The sequence below is a fragment of the Heteronotia binoei genome, chromosome 1 (assembly GCF_032191835.1).
Source record: "Heteronotia binoei isolate CCM8104 ecotype False Entrance Well chromosome 1, APGP_CSIRO_Hbin_v1, whole genome shotgun sequence".
Lineage (NCBI taxonomy): Eukaryota > Metazoa > Chordata > Lepidosauria > Squamata > Gekkonidae > Heteronotia > Heteronotia binoei.
The window spans coordinates 157322410-157343846 of NC_083223.1; the positions used below are offsets into that span (position 1 = coordinate 157322410).

At 43.7% G+C, this 21437-nt stretch overlaps 1 protein-coding gene across 3 annotated transcripts in view; it reads right to left on the bottom strand.

Moving 5' to 3' along the window:
• Positions 1-21437, bottom strand: part of TARBP1 (TAR (HIV-1) RNA binding protein 1) — a 58977-nt gene that overhangs the window by 26093 nt on the left and 11447 nt on the right. For 2 of the 3 annotated variants that reach the window (XM_060243014.1, XM_060243023.1), the window contains exons 5-13: positions 17760-17812; positions 16902-16999; positions 15363-15498; positions 15177-15273; positions 11600-11689; positions 10356-10491; positions 8079-8172; positions 6391-6566; positions 5731-5828 (exon numbers count right to left, since the gene is read on the bottom strand). In XM_060243014.1, the coding sequence (XP_060098997.1) occupies positions 5731-5828; positions 6391-6566; positions 8079-8172; positions 10356-10491; positions 11600-11689; positions 15177-15273; positions 15363-15498; positions 16902-16999; positions 17760-17812 (978 nt within the window). The remainder of the gene's footprint in view (positions 1-5730; positions 5829-6390; positions 6567-8078; positions 8173-10355; positions 10492-11599; positions 11690-15176; positions 15274-15362; positions 15499-16901; positions 17000-17759; positions 17813-21437) is intronic. The other variant, XM_060243019.1, reaches the window with a different exon arrangement.

The window sequence follows — 21437 nt, forward strand, 5'->3', positions numbered from 1 at the left end:
AAGTAGTGCCGTCTTCCATGACAGCAGGTGTAGTGGGATGGAGGCCATGGGCTCGAAGGGTGGTTTCATGAGTTGGCTCAGGACTAGGGACAGGCTCCAGGTGGGTAGAACTTGTTTGATTGGTGGGTGTAGGCGAATGATGCCCTTGAGGAAAGCTCTGGTCGCGTGGTGAGAGAATACCGTTGTGCCATCGATGCGGGGGTGGAAGGCAGAGATGGCTGCCAGGTGTACCTTCAGGGAAGAATACGACAGACCCGCTCTGGAGAGCGTTAAGGTGTAAGTTAGTACCTGAGGTATAGTGGCGAGGTTGGGGTCGAAGTTGTGCTGTGAGGCATAGTGTGAGAAGCGTTTCCACTTAAATAGATAGGATTTCCTAGTAGATGGTTTTCTGGAGTTCACTAGGACCTGACGGACCTCCGGAGGGAAGTCTAGAAACTGATTCTCCAGGCTGTTAATTTGAGCGATGCCGGGTTGTGGTGAAGGACCCTGCCGCCCTGTTGAGAGAGGAGATCCCGTGTTTGAGGGAGCTGGATGAAGGTACTGTTGGACAGGAGCAGCAAGGTCGTAAACCAGGGTTGGCGCGGCCACCATGGAGTTATGAGGATGCAGTTTGTGTGGTCTACCTGAATCTTCTGTAGAACTCTGGTGATAAGTGGAATGGGCGGAAAGAGGTAGTGGAGTGTTCCTTTCCAAGTTTGTATGAAGGCATCCCCCCTGGAGAGGTGGGATGGAGGACCTCTCATGTAGAAGCGGGTGCATTGGGCATTTGACGGTGAAGCAAATACATCTATCTTCGGTTGTCCGAAGATGCTGAATATCTGTCTGATGTATCGGCTGTTGATAGACCACTCGTGGTTGTTGGTGGAGTGGCGGCTCAGGGCGTCTGCCTGGGTGTTCTCGGCCCCTGGTAGGTGTACGGCCGTGAGGAAGATGCCCTGGCTTATGCTCCAATGCCATAGGGCTAGGGCTCTCTTGCAGAGTCTGACGGAGGCGGTGCCGCCCTGCCTGTTGATGTAAAAGACTGTGGCGATGTTGTCGGAGGTGATCTGGACGTGCTGGTTCCTTAGCGATGGGAGGAAGGACCGCAAAGCCTTGTGCACTGCGATGAGCTCCAGGCAGTTTATGTGGAGAGAGCGTTCGTAGTCTGTCCACTGGCCCTGCACCGTGAGGTCTTCCAAGTGGGCTCCCCATCCCCAGTTGGAGGCATCTGTGGTTACAATCACCGAGGGCGGTGTCTGCTTGAATGGCATGCCCTTGTAGAGGTGACGTTCCTTGGTCCACCATTTGAGGGATGGTACAATGTGTAGTGGAAGGGTGAGCAGTGTGGATTGATGTTGTGTGTGAGGGCGGAAAGTTCTTACGAACCACATTTGGAGGGGACGCATGTGCAGCTTCGCAAACCGCAGAACTGCTGTGGTTGCTGCCATGAGGCCTAGCATTCTCTGGAAGGTGAGCGCTGTTTGGGAGCGCTGGGCGATGATAGTGTTGGCCAGTGACATTATGGCGAGTGCCCTGTCCTGAGGTAGGAAAGCCGTTTGCGAGAGCGTGGAGATGTCTGCTCCTATGAATTGGATCCTCTGGGTAGGGACTAGTTTGGATTTTGAGAGGTTGACTAGGAGGCCTAAGGTGGCCAGGGTGGAGAGGGTGGTCGAGACGTCCAGTTGTAGTTGCTCCCTGGAATGGGCGACGATCAGCCAGTCGTCTATGTACGGGAAGATTGATATCTGCTGCTGGCGTAATGTGGCTGCTACTACTGCCATGCACTTGGTGAAGACCCTTGGTGCTGTGGAGAGACCGAAGGGAAGGGAGCAGAACTGGAAGTGCTGCTTCCCTATGGCGAACCTGAGGAATCTTCTGTGATGATGGTTGATTGTAATGTGGAAGTAGGCGTCCTGGAGGTCTATGGACGCCATCCATGCTCGTTCTGGGATGAGCGGGAGGATTGCCTGAAGCGTGACCATACGGAATTTCTTGTAGGTTATGTGTAGGTTGAGTTTGCGGAGGTCGAGAATGGGTCGGAGTCCTCCGTCCTTTTTTGGCACCAGGAAGTACCGGGAGTAGAAGCCGGTGCGATGGTATTGGGGTGGGACTGGTTCTATCGCGCCTTTGTCCAGCAGAGACGCGATTTCCGTCTGCAGGGGTGCGGACGGGGGTGTGGTGAGGAACCGGTGGTGCTTTGGAGTGGACGTAAACTCTATTAGGTAGCCTCTTTGAATGATGGCGAGGACCCAGGCGTCCGATGTTATGGTCCTCCAGGCAGTGTAGAATGGTTGTAGTCGTGTTGATGGGTTTGGCTGATGGAGGGAGACTGGACGGCTCGGGGCAGGGAGGTCAGAGAGACGGCTTGGGTGTGGTTGAAGGTTTCTTGGTTGTTTGGCGTCTGTGTTGAAAGGAAGGTTTGGACTGCGGTGGTTTGCGCTTCCATGGTTCCTGTTGCCGTGGGGATCTGTTCCCTTTGTATTGGTTGGACCTCCAGTTCCTTTGTCGATTGGTTTGGGTCAGAGGTTGGGAGACTCCCAGTCGTCTTGCCCTCTTCCTGCCATCGTCTACAGATGTGAGGATGTCATCTGTAGAGGAGCTAAACAGGCCAAGGCCATCAAAGGGCAAATCTTCAACTTTGTATTTGATGTCTGGTTGGAGGGAGGAGGACCTGAGCCACGCGTGTCTGCGGAGTGCTATGGCTGAGGCCAAGGTTCTGGAGGAACACTGTGCAGCGTGACGGGCAGTGTTGATTTGCTGTTTGGTTACTCTGGCCATCTCCTGCAGGGTGGTGGTGGCTGACTTTTGGGATGCCTCGGGCAGGGATGGTACCAATGCGGCGAGGGAGGTGGTCAGGTTGTGGGTGTATGCGGAGAAGCATGCCATGTAGTTGAGGATTTTGGTTGTGGCTGTAGTGAGGGCGTAAATCTTTCTTCCGATCGTGTCGAGTTTTTTGCCCTCCCGTTCTGGTGGTACCGGGTGTCTAGTCTGCTTCGACTTCGAGGACGAATGTACAATGATCGAGTTCGGAGCCGGGTGGGTGAACAGGAACTTGGAATCAGGTGCGTGTATCTTGTACAGCGCTTCAACCCTCTTGGATGTTGGCGGTACCGATGCCGGTTTGTCCCATGCTTCTTTGAGTGTTTCTAGTAGAACGGGGAGCATTGGGAGAGAAGAGCTGGATGGAAGATCCGCGTGGACTAGATCAAAAACGACGTCCGAGACTCTGGGAGCGTCTGTATTGAGCTTTAGATTTAGCGAGCTTGCCATGTTTGCTACAAGGTCGAGGTAGGATCTTGGGCCTTCAGACGGTGATAAGTCTGCTGGCTTGGCTATGTCAGAGTCTGGGGATTGTAGGTCCGAACCCGAAGAGTGGTCGGAGTCGGAGAGTTCCTCCTCGGATCCGTCGTCGGTTCCTTGAGGTAGGTCGGGCTGAGGTGTTGTCTTGGGAGCCGTGTGTAGGGATTCTAGTGGTGACGGGAGCTTCGGTTCGGCGCCGAGGTCCGTAGGGTCGTCATGGTGGTGAAGCGATTCGATCGATGCAGTTTGGAGTCTGTGTGTGCGATCTCGGTAGTGCGGAGACTCTTGGTAGCTGTGGTAATGGCGATCGTGGGATGGTGATCGTCGGTGCCGTCTTCGGTGCCGTGGGGATGGAGACCTAGATCTCGATGGAGAGTAATAGTAGTGTCTCCCCCTGCGGTGGCTGCGAGAGCGTCGGCGGCTGCGGGACCTGGTGCGGCGGCGACTGCGGGACCTGGTGCGGCGGCGACTGCGGGACCTGGTACGGCGGCGACTGCGGGACCTGGTGTGTCGGCGACTGCGGGACCTGGTGCGTCTGCGACTGTGAGATCGAGGTCTAGTCAGGGGATCTCTCGGGGTCGAGGGTTCTCTGGTGAGCGCGTGGGCGTCTATCGGCTGTGAGAGATCTATGAATTTAGTGGGGTCGAGAGTGTGGGTCCTAACGGATGTGGTAGAGTGCGTATCCAGCAGCTGGTCTGGTGGGGAATTCGGAATGGACGGCGACTTTGATGATATGCGGATGATTTCCAACGGAGTGATTGACGGTGTTGCCGTCGACTTCGACGTCGGAGTCTTCGGCATCGATCCGGAGGCAGTGGCGGTCGGGTTCGGGGCCTTCGGTTTGGTGGTCGGGTTCGAGGCCGAGTCGAGAGGGCGGGTCTTATGCTTTTTTGAGCTAGTGCTACCCGTCGGGTCCGAGTGGGCGGAATCGGAGCGGCGGCGCTTTTTGGGGTCGTCCGACTTCTTAGAGTGCTTGCCGGTCTTAGGCTTACAGGGAGTCTGTGCCACGGAAGCTGCCGACTGCGCCTCTCCCACGAGGTGTGGGGAAGATGGCGCGGGTTGTTGTTGTCCGCCACGCGGCATGGCCGGTCGGAGTGAGGTTTCCATGAGGTGGCTCTTGAGTCTCGCGGCGCGGTTCTTGCGGGCCTGTTTACCAAATTGGCTGCAGTGCACGCAGGAGTCTGGACGGTGTGCCTCTCCAAGGCAGAACAAGCAAAGAGAGTGGCCGTCGGACGAGGGGATTTTGGATGAGCAGCTGGTACAGCGTTTAAAGATTATCTTGTCCCTTCCTTCCATCCGCCCGGGAGGGGGGGGGGAGGGAGGGGGAAAGTCCAGAAAGATAGTAAGAGGAGGCTTTTTTTTTTTTTTTTTTTTTTATACGATACCAGGAGAAGTAGAAGATGAAGAATTGAAGCGAAGAGAAGGTAGTTGTTGGAGATTGCAATGAAGAAGTTGGAGATCAACGAGGAAGGTGCGATCCGGTCGGCGGTAAGGAAGAAACTGAGTGGCTAAGCACCTCCCCCTTGTCCAGGCATGCGCAGTAGCTGTCTCCTCCCAGGACAAGTGGGAGGCGCGCCAGATCTACGATCAAGATTGCTTTGAACTCTCCGAGGTCGGGGCCAATCCTGCGGATTACCCATATGTGTGAATGCACAGAGACCACGAAGAAGATCTAGCTGATGCCTTTGAGGCTTGTTGATCTGGTGCTGGTGGGGTTGTAGTTGAGCCAAGCTCCAGCCACAGCTTAATTCTAGGGGAAACCCAGGGGGGGAGTGAGGCAGCTTCTTTCTCACCATCCTTGCTCAAGCAGCTGGGCAGTGGAGGAGATGGCCACTGATTTCGTTTGTTTTGCTATTTTAGCTATCTTTTGCTTTCTATTCTTCCTCCTCTTTTGCAAGGAAGCCTGTCCAGCTGCAGAGCAGGCAGGGCCTGGACTGGGGGTCCACCTCTAACTGATGGAGGCACGCTTGCAAAGATCATTTGCATAAGCCTCACCCACAAAACAAGGAGGAGTGGAGTTGTAACCTAAGCTTAAGAATACCTTCCTCCACATATATCATTCTAAAACTCGCAAGAAATCAAAATCTGACATTGCAATTGAACAGCCATTAACTGTTCTTCCATAAACATTGGCCAACTGAAACAAGTTAGGTAAAATAACTATTTATGAAGTATTCCTCCATCCCAAAGGGGGTAGTAGTTCTCTTAACTAAATCAATTATCTATATACAATTTATAGAACTCTCCTGCATCTGAATTCAAGTATTCTTAAAGCTTTGATAGAAACCTTTTAAATTACTTGTTTTGATAAATAATAAACACATTATGTAACAGTATTCCTCTTTCAAATAATTCTGTAAGTACTTGGTATAAGAACTATATAAAATATTGCTTCCTCTGCATAAGAGCCAGCAGAATTTCACTGGTATGATGACTACACTAAATACTTACTGTATTTAATTCATTTCCTGAAAGTCTTCTAAGGAGAAAATTCAAAATACTTCCTGAGGCAGTCATAAATTCATTCTGGAGAAATGTTAATACTCTGTCTGTTCAAAAATACACCAAGTTATATAGTACATATTAGATTTAGAATACTATAAAATATTTATGGTTGAAACCTACAACTGGACATATTAGAGAGAATGTAAAACCAGACCCAAAAGTTCATAACATTATTTAAATTATCAGTTAAAAGTCTCATCCTAATTTCCAAATATCTCATGTTCTACAACGTAGGTCTTAGGAACATTTTGAATAATTAAACAGCAATCTTTAAAATTTAAATTAAAAAACCCAACCTTTAGAAGTATATTCTTGTAGAAATTAGTGCCCTTGAAATAAAACAAAACAAAAATTCCATGGTTTCTCCACATCAATTTTTATTATACTGCACTTACATTAAAGTGTTTATTTTTTTCACTGCCTGCGTGAAAACTCTGTATATATATATTTGAAAGCTTTTTGTGACGATTCTTCTAACATGAATTGCAATTTCAAAATGAGATGTTAGAATTAGTTGTCTGAAGCGCTTCTCAGAAGCCAGATAATTTGTAACACCAGCAGAAGAGCAAGACTGATAAAGAGCAACATACTGTAGAGACCACTAACCACTTTGTTGATTGGAACATTTGACCGAACATGTCTGCAGTAACTTCAACAATAGCTGGAGGCTTTTGTCAGTTTTCAGTGTAGGGATGTAAGGATTAGTGCCAAGTTTCAGCAAGACATCCAGTAGAGGATTTAGGAGAACCTTCAGTTCAATCTGTTCTGTATTGCCAGTGCCACTATATAAACAAACATTAAAAAGAGAAGAAAAAACATTCTACTGTTTTGCTGACTTTTGGATGAAGTGTATTTTGCACACATGCAAAGCAGGTTGCTGTCACGTAAGTCACATTTAAATCTTCCACACAGCAACACACTGGAAGCCACATGACAATCTCCCTTCTAAGCACTCAAGCAGGAAGATGTAACAGTGTTCCATTTTGGGGGCACATTTATGACAGAATATCTGTCTTAGGAACAAGAGAAAAATGAAAACTTTTTTTAGAAATCTGAAAGCAGTTTGAAAGAGGTAATGCTGCTTGTGTATGCTTATCTCACTGCTGCTTCTCTTAAAACAATATGATCTTTGAAAAGTCTGGGAAAATCATCTCAGCCAACAGTCAAATAAACAAAAAAATGTATGTTCAGTCTTTCAAACCACTCTGAACACTTCTAAAAACTATGTCTATCACAAGTCAGTATTTTCTGAAGGTTGCCATTTTGAGCCTCTGGTACATGTATATATCCACAAAAAGTCAACACACAATCAAACCACAGAACTACCAACTACTCTTAATTTTTCATTTCAAATTAGTAATAACAATGTCCAAATGTATATTCAGTAATAAATCTATAAAGCTGTTCATCTTTATAGACTATATATCTTACACACACACAAACAGAGAGAGAAGATAGGTGCAAATTTCAAGGCAATACATAATGACCCATGATATATTTAAGCAATCACAACTGTGCTAAAGCTTACTTGTGAGCTACTTCATGTCCGAGTCCGTTTCAAGGTGTTGGTGTTGACCTTTAAAGCCCTTTATGGTCAGGGACCTGTCTATCTGCGGGACCGCCTTTCTCCGCATATTCCCCAGAGAGCACTGTGTTCAGGGACAAAAAATCTATTGTCCATCCCTGGACCAAAAGAAGCCAGGTTGCGTACGACACAAGCCAGGGCCTTCTCGGTGGCAGCCCCAGAACTCTGGAACGCTCTCCCAGAGGCCATAAGGGCCCTGCGGGATTTGTCTACATTCCGCAGGGCCTGTAAGACCGAATTGTTCCGACAGGCCTTCGACATTTAACTGAGAGAGAGCTGCCACTGGACATCATATAGAGCACCATGCAGAGTACCGATGGTCACCATCAAACTTTCAGAACCGCTATACTGTACTGTATTAATACAGCACCATGAAATGTTTTAAATAATTTAAATATGTAATTATGTTTTATATGTTTTATTGGTTTTTAATGAAGTAATGTGATGTTGTGAGCCGCCCTGAGTCCGCTTGCGGAGAGGCCGGGATATAAGCTTAACGTAATAAATAAATGTCAAGTCTGATCACGTCTAGCAGTTTGCCCTTATCTCCCAGCTCTTTTTTGACTCTTAAGAATCCAGATATTTAATCTGGAACTATCTTTAAATAACACACTTGCATTCATCTTTAATGTACCAAAGTTAGAGCTAAATAACAAATGGAAAGCATCCTAAGAAAAATTCAATAGGAAAACATGAAGCTTCTGCTTACTTGTATTCATATGTCATCTCTTCTACATCTGCAGCCAGAAGAATCATAATAGCAACAAGCCTAGCTTCAAACCAATCAGGCATAAGGCAATCTTCTATTAATATAAATAAAATAAAAATTCCAGTGTTTAAAATAAATATTGTGTAGGTATGCATGCATTATTATTTTTAAAGTATTTGAGATAGGATAAAATAGTTTCCAAACTGCTATGCTGTATTAAAATGTGATAATATTCTCAAAAGCATCATAAGCACTAACTCTGAACACACAATTTTTTTTTTCAGTTTTGCAAACTTAAGAGGAAAAAAATACAACAGAATGATTAATTTTAAGAACAAGAAAAAAGTAACTTGTTTAGCTATTCAAAGGATTTTTACTTCACCCTTCCCTGAAGAAAGCACTCTTCTAAAACCAATAGATAGGATAAATCTACTGCTTTTTTATGTAAAACGAGTGTCCCTCCACATTTCAGATTCTTCTGAATGAGAGATGGAATTAAGTATCTTTTGACAATCAGCTATACTAATGAGGACCTACAATACTCACTGGGAAGAATCCTGTCATCCCTCTCCCAGGCCAAGCAACTGCTGGGTAGCTTGCCACTCCCTCCCACCAAGAGACCTATGAGGATTCATTCAGCTGTCCTCCTCCCTAACTGCCTGTTCCCCTGCCCTCCTGGGCAGTACAGAAACAGTGGAGGCTCCCTCTCTGCCTTGCTTACTTACCCCTTCTCCCCACCCAGTAACCTACATCCACCCACATCCAGTGAGGTTGCCTCTTCATTGGAAAGTCCCAGGAGAAAGCTGTCTACGCAACTATTTTTGCGAGTTTGCAGGGAAAAACCGTAAGTTTCAGATTTTTCTGCAAACCTGAGAGGTCCCGCAAGTTTAGAGGAAAATCTCCCTTCTGTCAGTGCAGAGTTTAGTGTTCACAGAAGGTGCCATGTTTACTACTAGATACACTGATTGATTGATATGCTACTTCTGTGTATCTCCTCCTCCATCTTTCCAAAGGAATGGAAAAAAGGCAAAGTTCAGGTAAATGGCAGTACATTTCTAGGCTTATTTCACTCTGGTCTCATGTTATATCCTTCATGCAGTGATGAGCACACATGCTGTTAAGATTCAGAACCATGTTGTAATAATACAAGCTGCTTTTGGAACAATCAGTCTCTGGACTACCCTTTGATAAAATAACAGATGAGCTAATTGAACAGGGGACTACTTGGCTTTTCAACTTATATGGAATAGAAAACAATATAAATTATTATTTTTTACCACTAAGAGAAAATTAAAATAACTGCAAATTCAGAAGTAGCTTTTGATAGTTAAAATGCACAATGACAAGTGCTTGAATGTAACTAATAGCATTTAAGAACAGTTTGAGCATGCTCACGAGCTTTGAAGGATATGGTAAAGTGATAACATTTGTTAAAAAGAATGCAAGTAACTGATGAATTATGTTTGGAAATTTCAGTCTATTTTTACATGAAGAACAAAGTGAATCTAACTACCAATTAACAATAGTAAAATTGTTTTTTTAAATAAATCATAGGCAATTAATGTATTATAAGTTAAATCCAAAGAGCTACGTCATGAATGCTCAAGAGCTGTTGCACATCCAGTGGGATTTTTAAATGTTTTTGCTTTGAATAACATACCTATAGAGCCATATCACAAATGTCTTTGATGTTCCTCTGATTCAAAAGCAGTTTGCAGTAATGCTGGTAACTGGAAACAATTCAAGAAAAACAAACTCTAATGCCCTGTAGGCACTCAAAACTAATTGTGCTGTTCTCTGAGTCTTGGTCTTTGTAAAAATTGTCAAAGTTTTTCTGTATTTCCAAAGGCTGCTGAATTTGTTAGCCATATTTAACCCATGTTTTAATTTAACAAGATTAAAAAATAGTCAATGCTAGTAGCAGTTTCAGATCTATGAACTTGAGAAGTCTAAAGCTCATCAATCCAGGAATATTATCAAGGATGGTCTCTGCCTGAACATCTTTTCTGATTCAGATTGCTTGTCTGTATGATTTGTTTCTTTTCTGAAATAAATGGGGACTCTTGCGCATGAAAGAAATCCATATCTCAGTGCATTCAGATCTTTGATTCTGAGTATGTCTCCCCTTCCAAAACAAATCCAGTTAAAATTTATCTTCCCACTTTATTAAATATGTGCTTTCATTCATGAAAACATTTAGCAAACTGTGACCTTCAAAACAATATATACAACCATCTTATAACTGTACATCTTGCTTTTTATGTATAAATGACTTACCATTGGCTACAGGTGTTTTCAGATAGTCCTGTACAAGAAACTGTACATAAACATTTAACAATGTTTTGTCTTGAGGCACAACATAGCTTAAAGGCCTTTGAAAGTGCTTGTCATTTGCATGCAGCCAGTCACAAAGCTAAATGAAACAAAATGAATTATTCATATGGTATAGTAGTCTTCTCCAAAATATAATTAAACTATATATAGTAAAATACATTTACTTATATACATGACCATAACTTCAAAGTACTATAAATTACATCAAAAGTACATAAATCTAATAAATGCATCCTAAGTTTGTTCCATTTTGGAAGAAATTCTGCCATTTAGATTGACAGCAAATCAGTGTTTGGTGAGTATCAGTTGCTCTACCAGTGTAGTGCTACCAAATAAAACAATCTTCATTTCTGAAGGCATGTAGTTAATGAAAGTAAAAATGTTTAGAGTGAAGGTGCTAATGAATCTTGTAGTAAGGTGACTTGTCCTTTTGACACACTTGACCAAAATTTAACCTGCTTCTTTTACCAACCACAGAATTCATGCCACTAATCATACATACTCTCTTCACAATCAAATATAGTTTCTGCTGTCCTAATACTATTGCATTGCTTATTGGATGTTGTAGCCTATTAACTGCACTGATTTACGCTGGGTAATCTGCCTTGAGCCTCCATGAGAAAGGCACAACACACATAACGTAAATAAATAAATAAAATAGTTGTGTAAACTGAAGGACATTTAAATAAAACCAGATTTCTTTTTTTAATACTGTTCTGTATTTTTCTGAGACTACAACAGCCTTACACAGAGCAAATACAAGCTTCTCTGCTGCAAAGTAAGCTCTGCTTCTTCATATTTTGATCCTCAACTGGATCTGGATACAGCCTCAAGATCAAGTGCTTTCCTCTATTCTTCATGCATCCTCTGCCCCACTCCCTCCAAGCATCTTGCACAATTACATAATCAACTGTGTACTAAACACTTTTAGTACATGTTTTAAATAGCTCTAAGAAAAGAGGAAGTGGACTTCTGATAGACATTAGAACTGGTGACGTGATGCTATGGAAATCCAGCTTCTGCTCAAAACCAAAAGACATGTTGTCCAGAGCTCGATCTATGAAAGGAAGTTTTTAGATGTTCTTCGACAGTAAGCTCATACATCTAAGCATGCATATTCTAACAAAACCACTGCCACCTGGGCTGACACAACAGTGAATACAATACTTTAATTTCAGTTCTCTCACCATTTTCCACAAAACAGTTCCTCTGCCTAAGGACTCTTCTGGTCTCAGTGATACTATGAAGTTTGAAATGTCTGAAAGTGAAACTTTCTCCTAAATGAACCAAATAAGCAAATTAATCAGAAAACAAGGAACACAAATAATGCTTTTATTTTACAAGCAATTATATAAAACAAGAAACTAAAAGGACCTGTGGGCTGAATTTCCCTCTGCCTTTCTCTACCTCATCTAGAGCCCAGCTAGGCACCACCAACTGCCTCACTTTGCCTTATGCAAGGCTCAGCCAGGCTGGGTGCCACCATCTGCCTTGCCTCATCCTGGGCAGGGCTTGGCTGAGAGTCACTGTCTGTTTTGCCTCCTTAGGGGCTCAGCCTAGGCCATGTGCTGCCATCTGCTTCACCTCATGTGGGGCCAGGCCAGGCACAATCTGCCTTGGCTCACACAGGGCTCAGCCAAGCTGAGTTCCAAGGTCTGCTTTGTGCAGGCCAAGCCAGGTGCCACCACCTCCCCGCATCTCACCGCTCATGCATCATTCTAGTTGGCCAGGCTCTGTCTCCCTTGGATGACTGCATGCCACCCCTCCTGCCTTGTGTGGGGCTTGGGTGGGTTACGTTCAGCCCTTCTGTCAGAGAGCTGACTGGCCCAGAGGGTTGGCTGATCCAGGTGGAGGCTATCAGCCCACCAAGAAGCATCCAGTTGTTCCTAATGGTCAATCTTGGCTCAACCTATGTGAGGTAAGTTAGGCTGAGAATGTGAACCTGGCCCAAAGTCACCCAGTGAGTTTCCTGGGCAGAATGGGGATTTGAGGTCCTAATTAGATGCTCTAACTATTACACATACTGGCTGTCATAGGGTGGCTGCAGTTGAACATTAGCAAGCAGTTGGACCTAGGCAAGTCATGCAAGTCATGCAATATCAAGTTGCCCAGATGAATCCTCCCTCAAAGACCGAAACAGTCCCCTGCCTGTCCCCTGCCTTTTACTGACAGAAATCAAGCTGTTGTGGTTGCCTAGCAACAGCCACTGAAAGCACCTGTTTTTTAAAACCACAGGTTTATCATTTCAGGTTTTAAACACCCACTCCTCATGTATTTTATTTTTAGATTTCAGATTTTTCTGCAAATCTGAGGCGCTTTAATTTAACTTGCCAAAGTTTACCCAGAGAGTTTCCACAACAGAAGAGGGATTCAAGGTCCCAATCTGAAATTCTAACCCAAGGGTGTAAAACTCATTTGTTATGAGGGCCGTATCTGACATAAATGAGACCTTGTTGGGCCAGACTATGTTGGGTCGGACCATGTCAGGCCAGGCCATGTCGGGCCAGGCCATGTGTGTACCTATTTAAGATCAGGTAGCAGAGATATAAACTTTATAAAGGACACAGACAAACACAAATAAATATTTTTAAAAGCTTAAAACCTAAGCACTCCTTAAGGTCTTAAAGGTGCTTTCTTTGTATTTTTCCCATGGGAACCAGGGAACTGAGCAAAGGAAGTTCTGGCTCTTTCCTTCCTTCCCCAGGGGAACAGGAAAGGTAGGAGCCTCAGCCTCAGAAGGAAGAGAGGCTTGACTCAGTGGCTCTGCTGTGTGATTGAGAGAGCTTGGAAAAACAAGCTGCCCCCCCCTTCCTCCCCAAGGGAGGAGCCTTGGCATCAAATGGCGAAAACAAGAGGTTTTGCTTTGTAGCTCCTGTGCAATTGAGCAAGACTTGCAAAGCAAACTGTTATGCAAAAGGAAGCAAGATATAGGGAGAAGGAAGAAGACAACAGCCAGTTGTTCGGGGACCTGATAGTGAAGGGGAGACCCTTGAATAATTAATGAATAATCCTATAAAATAATAAATGAAAATATGCTCTTGTCTTTAAAAAGCCAAAAAGGGCATCTGATGTAATGTTGAAGAAGCTGCAAGTGATAAACCAGACAGGCCTTCAATGGATGTGAGTCACAAATGTGTATTGATAGCAGACAAGTTTCTAAAGAATAGAAACTTGCTGAATAAGATAAGCAGACACACTGGAAAACTACCAGGGAGAAAAGGGAGGGGGGAAATTGAATCTGATAACTGTGAGGGCCGGCCTGCAAGCTTGCTTTTCTGCTTAAAACGGATGGTTTGAGAAATGTGCGGGGGTTCATTATTTTTGGGAGCCTTGCTGCTCGAATGAACCTTGCTATTGGTACCAAATAGTAAAATACCTCGTTTTCAATCAGTAAGTGTGCGCCTCGTTATTTCTCTGCTACAATAGGAGCCCTCCAGGGACCTGATTTGGCCCCCAGACCACATGCTTGACACCCCTGTTTTAACCACTACACCACACTAGTTTTCATGGGGCTGCTGTTGAACAGTGGCAAGCAGTCAGTTCTGGATGAGTGAAGCATTTTCAGTGGTATCAAGTCACCCAATATTTGCTACCAGATCAAGCCCAATGAGTCCTCCTTCAAAGCCCCCCAAAACAGCCCCAAAAGCATCCTGCCCCTGTCTTTTACTGAAAGAAAGCTGGCCAAACTGTTGTGGTTGCCTAGCAACAACCACTGAGGGAATCTATTAAAGCCATAGGCACTCTTTTATCATTTGGGGTTTTTTTAACTATTCCTTAAAAAAAATTTCAGATTTTCTTACACACTTCAGGCATTTTTCAGGTTTGCTGAAAGATCTATCTTGTCCTCTCACTGCTCTAGTCTCCGAATTTAAGTATCCTCAGCCAGGGCCACACTTTGATATAGAATGTACAAATGTGGGCCTGTGAGCCTCGGAGTGGATGGGGGGCAGGTTTCCCATCTTCCTTAACACTTTCTCACTGAGCCCAGCTGGGACTTTCAGGCTCCACAGCAGCCACAAAAAAACAGGCAGGAGGCAGGTGTGCAAATGCAGAAAATGATCTTTTATTTGTGGGGATTTAGCCCTCCAATGTATTTTTACTAACAATTTTTAGATTTTTCTGCAAACCTCGGGGGTTTCCCCAAGTTTGCAGGAAAATCTGTTTAGTGTCAGTGTGGCCTCAATCCATGGTTTTAGATATCTGCAGATAGGGGGCACACTTCACTATTAAAAATACAAAAATGACAGGAAGTATGTGCATATACCATGCACAAAAATACGTATACTCCAATGACATGCAATTATTCTTCAGCTCCATGACAATTTCATCAAGAAATACAAGCAGTTTCCATATCTAACACTACAACGTAAATATCCCCTAGCTATGTTTAAAAAAAAAGACAGCAGTGATGTTCATGTTGGGCACTCAAACACTAATCTCAATTTAATGCACGTTTTTTTCCCAATAAACATATCTGAGCATTCAGTGACATTTCTTTTAAGCCAGGCAAAGCACCCAATGATTAGAACAGATAGCATTTTATAAAGTCCATTTTTGTAGCCAAAACACTCAAATGCAGTACCAAAAAGCCAATTTGGCTTTAAAAAAAACAACACCCCCCCCCCCCCCAAAAAAAAAGATACTGCAGCTCCAATGGTCAAACACATTATTGTGAAGTAAACAATGGAGTTCCCTTTTAACCTAGTAACCCACAATAATATGCATGTGTCTCTTTCTGAAAACTGTTTCAAAACAAATACTTACTACATTGGTCAAGAGCATTGCTGCTTTAAGAAGGTAGCACTGAGCAGCTCCACGCAGCAGAATCTGATGTGTGACCATAGTACATTGCAGAACATTTCTGCAGAAGGATAAAAGACACACTTTGAGAAGCCAATACAACGGAATGAGAACAGAGACTAATCACATAGGCAAAACTCAGCTTGTCACCTCAGAGCTAGGAGTCCTTCCGTATCCAGTGCTCTACATTCTGGAATATGTGCCAGAGCCATGGACAGAAACAAAATTGGAATGGCACACCAGTGCCTATTGCTCATTCTCAGTATAAACTTTAACAAAAAACTACCTAGAAAAACACACAAAAATATTTTTGTTAAATCACCAAACCATAAATGGTAACAAACCAATATTGTAGCCAAAACATATTCTCTGCATCCAACTTATCTCTCCATTAATTCCAGCCTCAACTCACTATTTGACTGATGATAAAAGATGCAGCAGAGAAGGCAGAAAGAAAGACAGTAGTCAGGATAAATAGCATCAAACCAGACTAGGACTTGGCATGTCTAGTTCTATACTGCGTATGATTACTAAATATTGTACTATTGCTCCCCCCATCAGCACCCCAAGTCCAGTCAGATTGTATAGCATTAATCAGAGAAAAAGACAGGACTGGAGACAGATGCTGTGCCCTGTAAAACTCAGTTCATTATGCAACATATACCCCCATGATGTTCTCAGACTACTATGATCCCATCATAGGCGGAAAAGGGAAGTGGTGTATCTAAGAACAACATACAAAAGCAACCACTTTCCCCGCTCTAGAATTGACAACAAAATACACATCACACACAAATGTATGTAATGAAGCCCTGCCATGCTTTCATTTTTTTTAAAAAAAGAAAGCTTTAGAAGACTGTGACTTTGAGCAAAGGAGCAGTAGGCAGAGGCTGTGCTTACTGCTATCCCTGCCAACTACGCCATTCTAAGCCCAGGGACTTCAAAGAACTTAGAAAGGAATACATTTACATAAGCCCTGACTCAGATAACCCAGGCTAACACAACTGCATCTAGTTTTCAGATGAGAGAGACCACAAACGAAGTCTAGGGTTGCTATGCATAGGTGGGCAATGACAACTATCTTTTGACTTATCTCTTGCCTTGAAAACCCTACACACTCACCATAACCCAGTTATTATTTGATGTCCCCCCTCAAAAAAAACCCCCAAAAACAAAGGACTGTGCTGAAAATAACTCCACAATTTTTTCCAGCTATGGTGTTCCACATACGTTTACATGGGTAAACACACATAAGGAATTGCATACGGAGAAAAGTGGCTTGGAGGATAATTTTAAATGCAAAACCAGGTAGCTAAGAAAGCATGAAGCATCCCTCCACTGTTCTGCTCAGAAAGCATTTTTTCTTTTCACTAAAATCAATTGGGGCATTTTTATTACTTTGCATGTAATGTGGAATTTGCCCTCTGAGCCCTCTAAACTCCATTCAATGAGGTGGTGAGAAGAAGGGGGGTCACAAGCAAAACATTTTTGCACGTAGTTCCTCGTCTTCTTTTGCTACTTCTTTCCACGACATCCAGGCATCACTGGCAATAAGAAACAGAGTGTCACTCCTTCCTCTTCCCTAGTCCGTTCCCTACTTCAGTCACATCTCCACTTTTGTCAAGCTGAGGCTCAAGCACAGTGAAAGCACTGAGACATTTTTAATGTAATAAACATGACTAAACATACTTTTTTCTTCTTCTGGGAGGTTTTTGAAGAAGGCAGCCAAAAACTTCTGTAGCTTTGTTCCTAATGGAGGACACGTCCCAATCATCTGGCCTGATGACCTGTTAAGTTAAAAAAGAGAGGTATATGTACTATTGCAGAGTTAGAGCTAAGACTAGCCAGAGCTAACACCTAATGGTGTTTAGCTGACCTGCCAATTATCCAGTCAATTAAGTTTAAATAATATATTACCAGAAGTTCAGTGTTTCAGTACTGAAGGAAGTGTGTTAGCATGTAACTTAACAAGACCTTCCATTTTTTGTTGCAGGAACCTCATGTTTAATATTTAACTAATGCACCAGACCCAACCTAGCCTCAAGCATCATACAAACATGCCCACTGATGAATCCACTGACCGTGCAATCATAGGCAGAGTTATCCAAGGTCCATTATTTTAACAGTTACAACACAATCATAAGCATTCTTTCATGGGAGTAAACACCATTGAATAGACCTGCACAGGACTGCTCTTAGACTAGGACCATACTAGACAAGGACCATACTGTAATTCCACTAATTAAAGTTTGCATTTTTTAAATATAAAGCTCCTCTAAAATGAAACATCCTGGTAATTTATTATGTCAGTATCTGAAAGAAATTGTTTTTCCCAGCCTTGATATCTCTGAGAACCTCACACAGTATTGTAAATGTGAATTAACCATACATTATGGTTATCTATTATTTCTCCCTTGCCTGACTGAGAAGACTTTCAGAGATCATCTACCTATGAATTGTCAGTCTTCCCAAGAGATGCACACATAGTTGGCATAAACATCTGATTTGACATTTAGTTATCCAATTTCTCATTGAATAATTTATTACCTGGAATAAAAAGAACTTTCCGAAAGAGCGTCCATTAATGGTCCAATAACAAACTGAAAAAAAATTATATTTGCATTAAAAGATTACAGTAGATAAGTATTTTTATTTATCCTATTTAAGTAGGAATACTGTATCTTTTTTCATTAAAGTTTCATTTAAAAGGAAATTTAGCAATAAGTCATGTAAGTAATTATTTCTTTTGAAGGAAAACAGTTTAATGGGAAAATGTGTGAAGTATACAGAACCAGCATTAGTTTATTATTTTTATTTACATTATTTATAGTCTGCCTTTCTCACTGGGACTCAAGGCAGATTACACAGAGTGAGTCAATACAATCAACAGGATGGGACATTCAGTAAACAATGAAATAGGATTTGGGTTTTAGAAGCAACCAGAAATCATAAAGAAAACAACTGAAGCAAAGCATAAGTATTAACATGACACAATAAATGACAAAATCTACATAGTATGATCCTGCTTACAGCAAAGTATTCATAGTAGTAAAGATCACAGTTGCTACTAATGTATTGAAGTTACTCTGTGAATAATTTTGTACTGATTGCCCACTGATCCAGGGGCAGCTAAGGCCAGTATTATGGCCATCACCCAAGGACCAGGCAGGCTTGAGCGGCCCTCTGAAAGACTCTGGAAGGACCAGATCCTAATTTCTCAGTTGTCAGCCTTTACAACATCCCCTTCTCCAGACGAGATTTCAGCCATCCACTAACTGTAACCTGAAAAAGATTCCCTTAGAGTGACTAGTCTTGTGGGCTTTGACCTTGACCATGGTTCTGCCCTTCCAGAGCAAATTCACTTTCATACAAAAGACCTCTTGAATAATTCTTTTTTGTATAGTTTGCAGAAAGCCAGGAATGAGCCTTTCTGACCTCCTCAGGCAGACCATTCAACAAGCTGAGGGCCACAATAGAGAAGGCACATTTATGGGCAGTTGTGGATTTTTGACCATTTGCAGATTGGTACGTGCAGAAGACTCAATGGGCCAAGCTGTCATGGCAGCACATGGGAGGAGAGATGATCATACAAATATGAGGGTCTAAGGCCAAGAAAGACTTTGTATGTGATAGCCAACACTGTAATTTGAACACAGTAATTGATGGACAGCCAGTGGAGTGACTGTAGATTGAGAGTAATTTGCATGCTCCATCTAACTCCTAATAATAGCTGAGCTGACGCATTCTGTGCCAACTGGAGTTTCTGAATTGAGGGTGACCAATTTACAGTGCATTACAATAGTCTAGTCTCAGTGTAAACATGGTGTAGACCCAGGTGATCCGATAAGCCATATCGGCATTTAATGAGGTAGGCTGAGTCAGAAGAAAACCTTGTTTTTGCAGCAGTGTTATTTTGCTTCTACAGCAGTAATATTGGGCAGTTATAACACCAACACTCTTAACTGAGTTGGCAAGTGTCAGCTGAACCCCATCAAAAGTGGGGAACATGATGTTCTTCAAGACCTCCACTTTCCCACCAGCATCACTTTTATCTTTCCAGGGTTCAGTGTTCATTTGTTCACTCTCAGTCATTTAACCACAGCAGTCAGGCAGCTATTTAGGACCTCTACTGAATCACCAGGAAATTTGGATAAGGATATATATAGCTGCATATTGTTAGCATGATAGCCCACCCTAAAACTATGAATGATTTGGCCTAGGGGCTTTACATAAAGACTGACGTGCATGGGTGATGGGCTTGTGCCTGGGGGACCCCACAGAACAAATGCCACACTAATGATAACTTGTCTCCAATGGCAATTCTCTGGATCCATTTCATGAGAAATCATTTGAGCCAGTCCAATGTACAACCTGTGATATTTAGTTCTGCCTCCAGGGGCCGCAACAATATGGCATGGGCCACCATATCAAAGGTGACAGATATATCCAGTAGGAGCAACAAGGAGATCTGACCTTTGTCTACACTTAGGTGGAGGTTGTCAGCTAAAGCCAGAAGAACTGTCTCCGTCCCACAGCCCAGACTGAAAAAGGTCTAGAACAGATGAGTTAACCAAGAAGACCTGGAGTTGGACTGCTACTACTCTCTCAATCACTTTGCCTAGGAAGAGCAGATTAGAAAGAAGGTAATTGGCTACATCATTTTTCTGTAGGGATTTTTGTCACATAGCAGATGGATAGCCACCTCTAAGCAGTTGAGGGAAGGTCTCCTGATTAATTATTGATTTATAATATACTATCAATAAGGCCATTTGTGAAGAAAAATACAACAGGCTCTAGAAAGAGGCTCTGAGTGCCCCCACCCTTGCTGTCTTCCCACCCACCCAAGTGAAGGCATTCACTCCCCCCCCACCTCAAGGGGAGCTGATCTCTGCCATGTGGAGAACAGCTGTAATTTGAGTGATTCCAGGCCTCACCTGGAGACTGGCAACAGTGGTGTTTGAAATATCACCCCTCCTCAAACCCCACTCTCTTCAGGCCCCACCCCTTAAATCTCCAATAATTTTCTAACCTGACGTTGGCAACCCTATCTCCTTCCCTTTATCTGCCCCTGACTTCAGCTTTCCATTGCCTCCCCCCTCCCTGCAGCCTCTACATAGGAAAAAGACAGTCCTTCTTCACACTGGGGAGGAGGACCAAAGCAGCTTACATCATTCTCCTCTCACAACCTTGTGAGGTGGATGAGGCTGAAAATCTGTGAGTGATCCAAAATCACCCAATCAGCTTCCACAGCAAAAACCTGGGTCTGGCAGATCCCGCTCTGAAACCCTAAATCCTGTGCTACAGTGGCTGTCTTGCCGGAGGCGGAGGCTGCTGCTGAACAATAGAAAGCAGCCAGGCATACAGTAGCTAACCCCCAGGTGGAGCCTGAACTGAACTCCAGATAACAGATCTCTCTCCCTATCCTGGAGGAAATAACTGATTCGGAGGGTGGACTCTATGGCATTCTATTCACTGCAGGCCTCTCCCTGTACTGAGAAAAGGAGCCTGGGTTGCCTAGCAACAGCCTCTGGCTAGCACTTCCCAGGCAGCAGCCATGGTCTCTAAGAGACTAAGGAAACACTCCCAATGGGCCTGGCCTCCCTGGCTTTTTCTGTGGCCTTCAGAGGCTGCATGTGCTGGGAGGCCTTGGCCATAGTAACTCTGCAGCCCTTTTTGAGGCTGTTTGACAGAGAGGACACAGAGAAGCATTAGAGATCTCTGAGGTAAGACTGCTTTTGGCAGTTTGTTCAACATTCCTGGGCCTGAGTAGATGGGGGCAGGGAAGTCAGCCAATAGGAGGCCAAAGACTGATTGAGCCGTGATGGCCAATTACTTGTTCCCACAGATATTATCTAATGGCAGTGCTGGATTTGGCTATGAGAGTTATTATTATAGATGCTAAGGATTCCTTTATGTGGGCTTTACATCATTTTAGAAGCCAGGTCGGACAAGGATCCAGGAGACAAGTAGTGGCCTTCATGAATCCCAGGAGCTTGCCAACATCCATCATAACAACTGGGTCAAAGTGGTCCATAGAGTCAGACCATGTTTCAGGGTGACTTTTCAGCCCTTTCCCTCAAAAATTCAGTGCAAAAGTTCTGAATTATGACCTCTTCCACATGTTGGGCCAATCATGATTTGGGAGAGATCCAAGAAAGACAAAGAAACTATAAAATCCTAGTCCAGTCCCAGTGAGGTATTCTCAGCATGAATGCTGACGCTCCC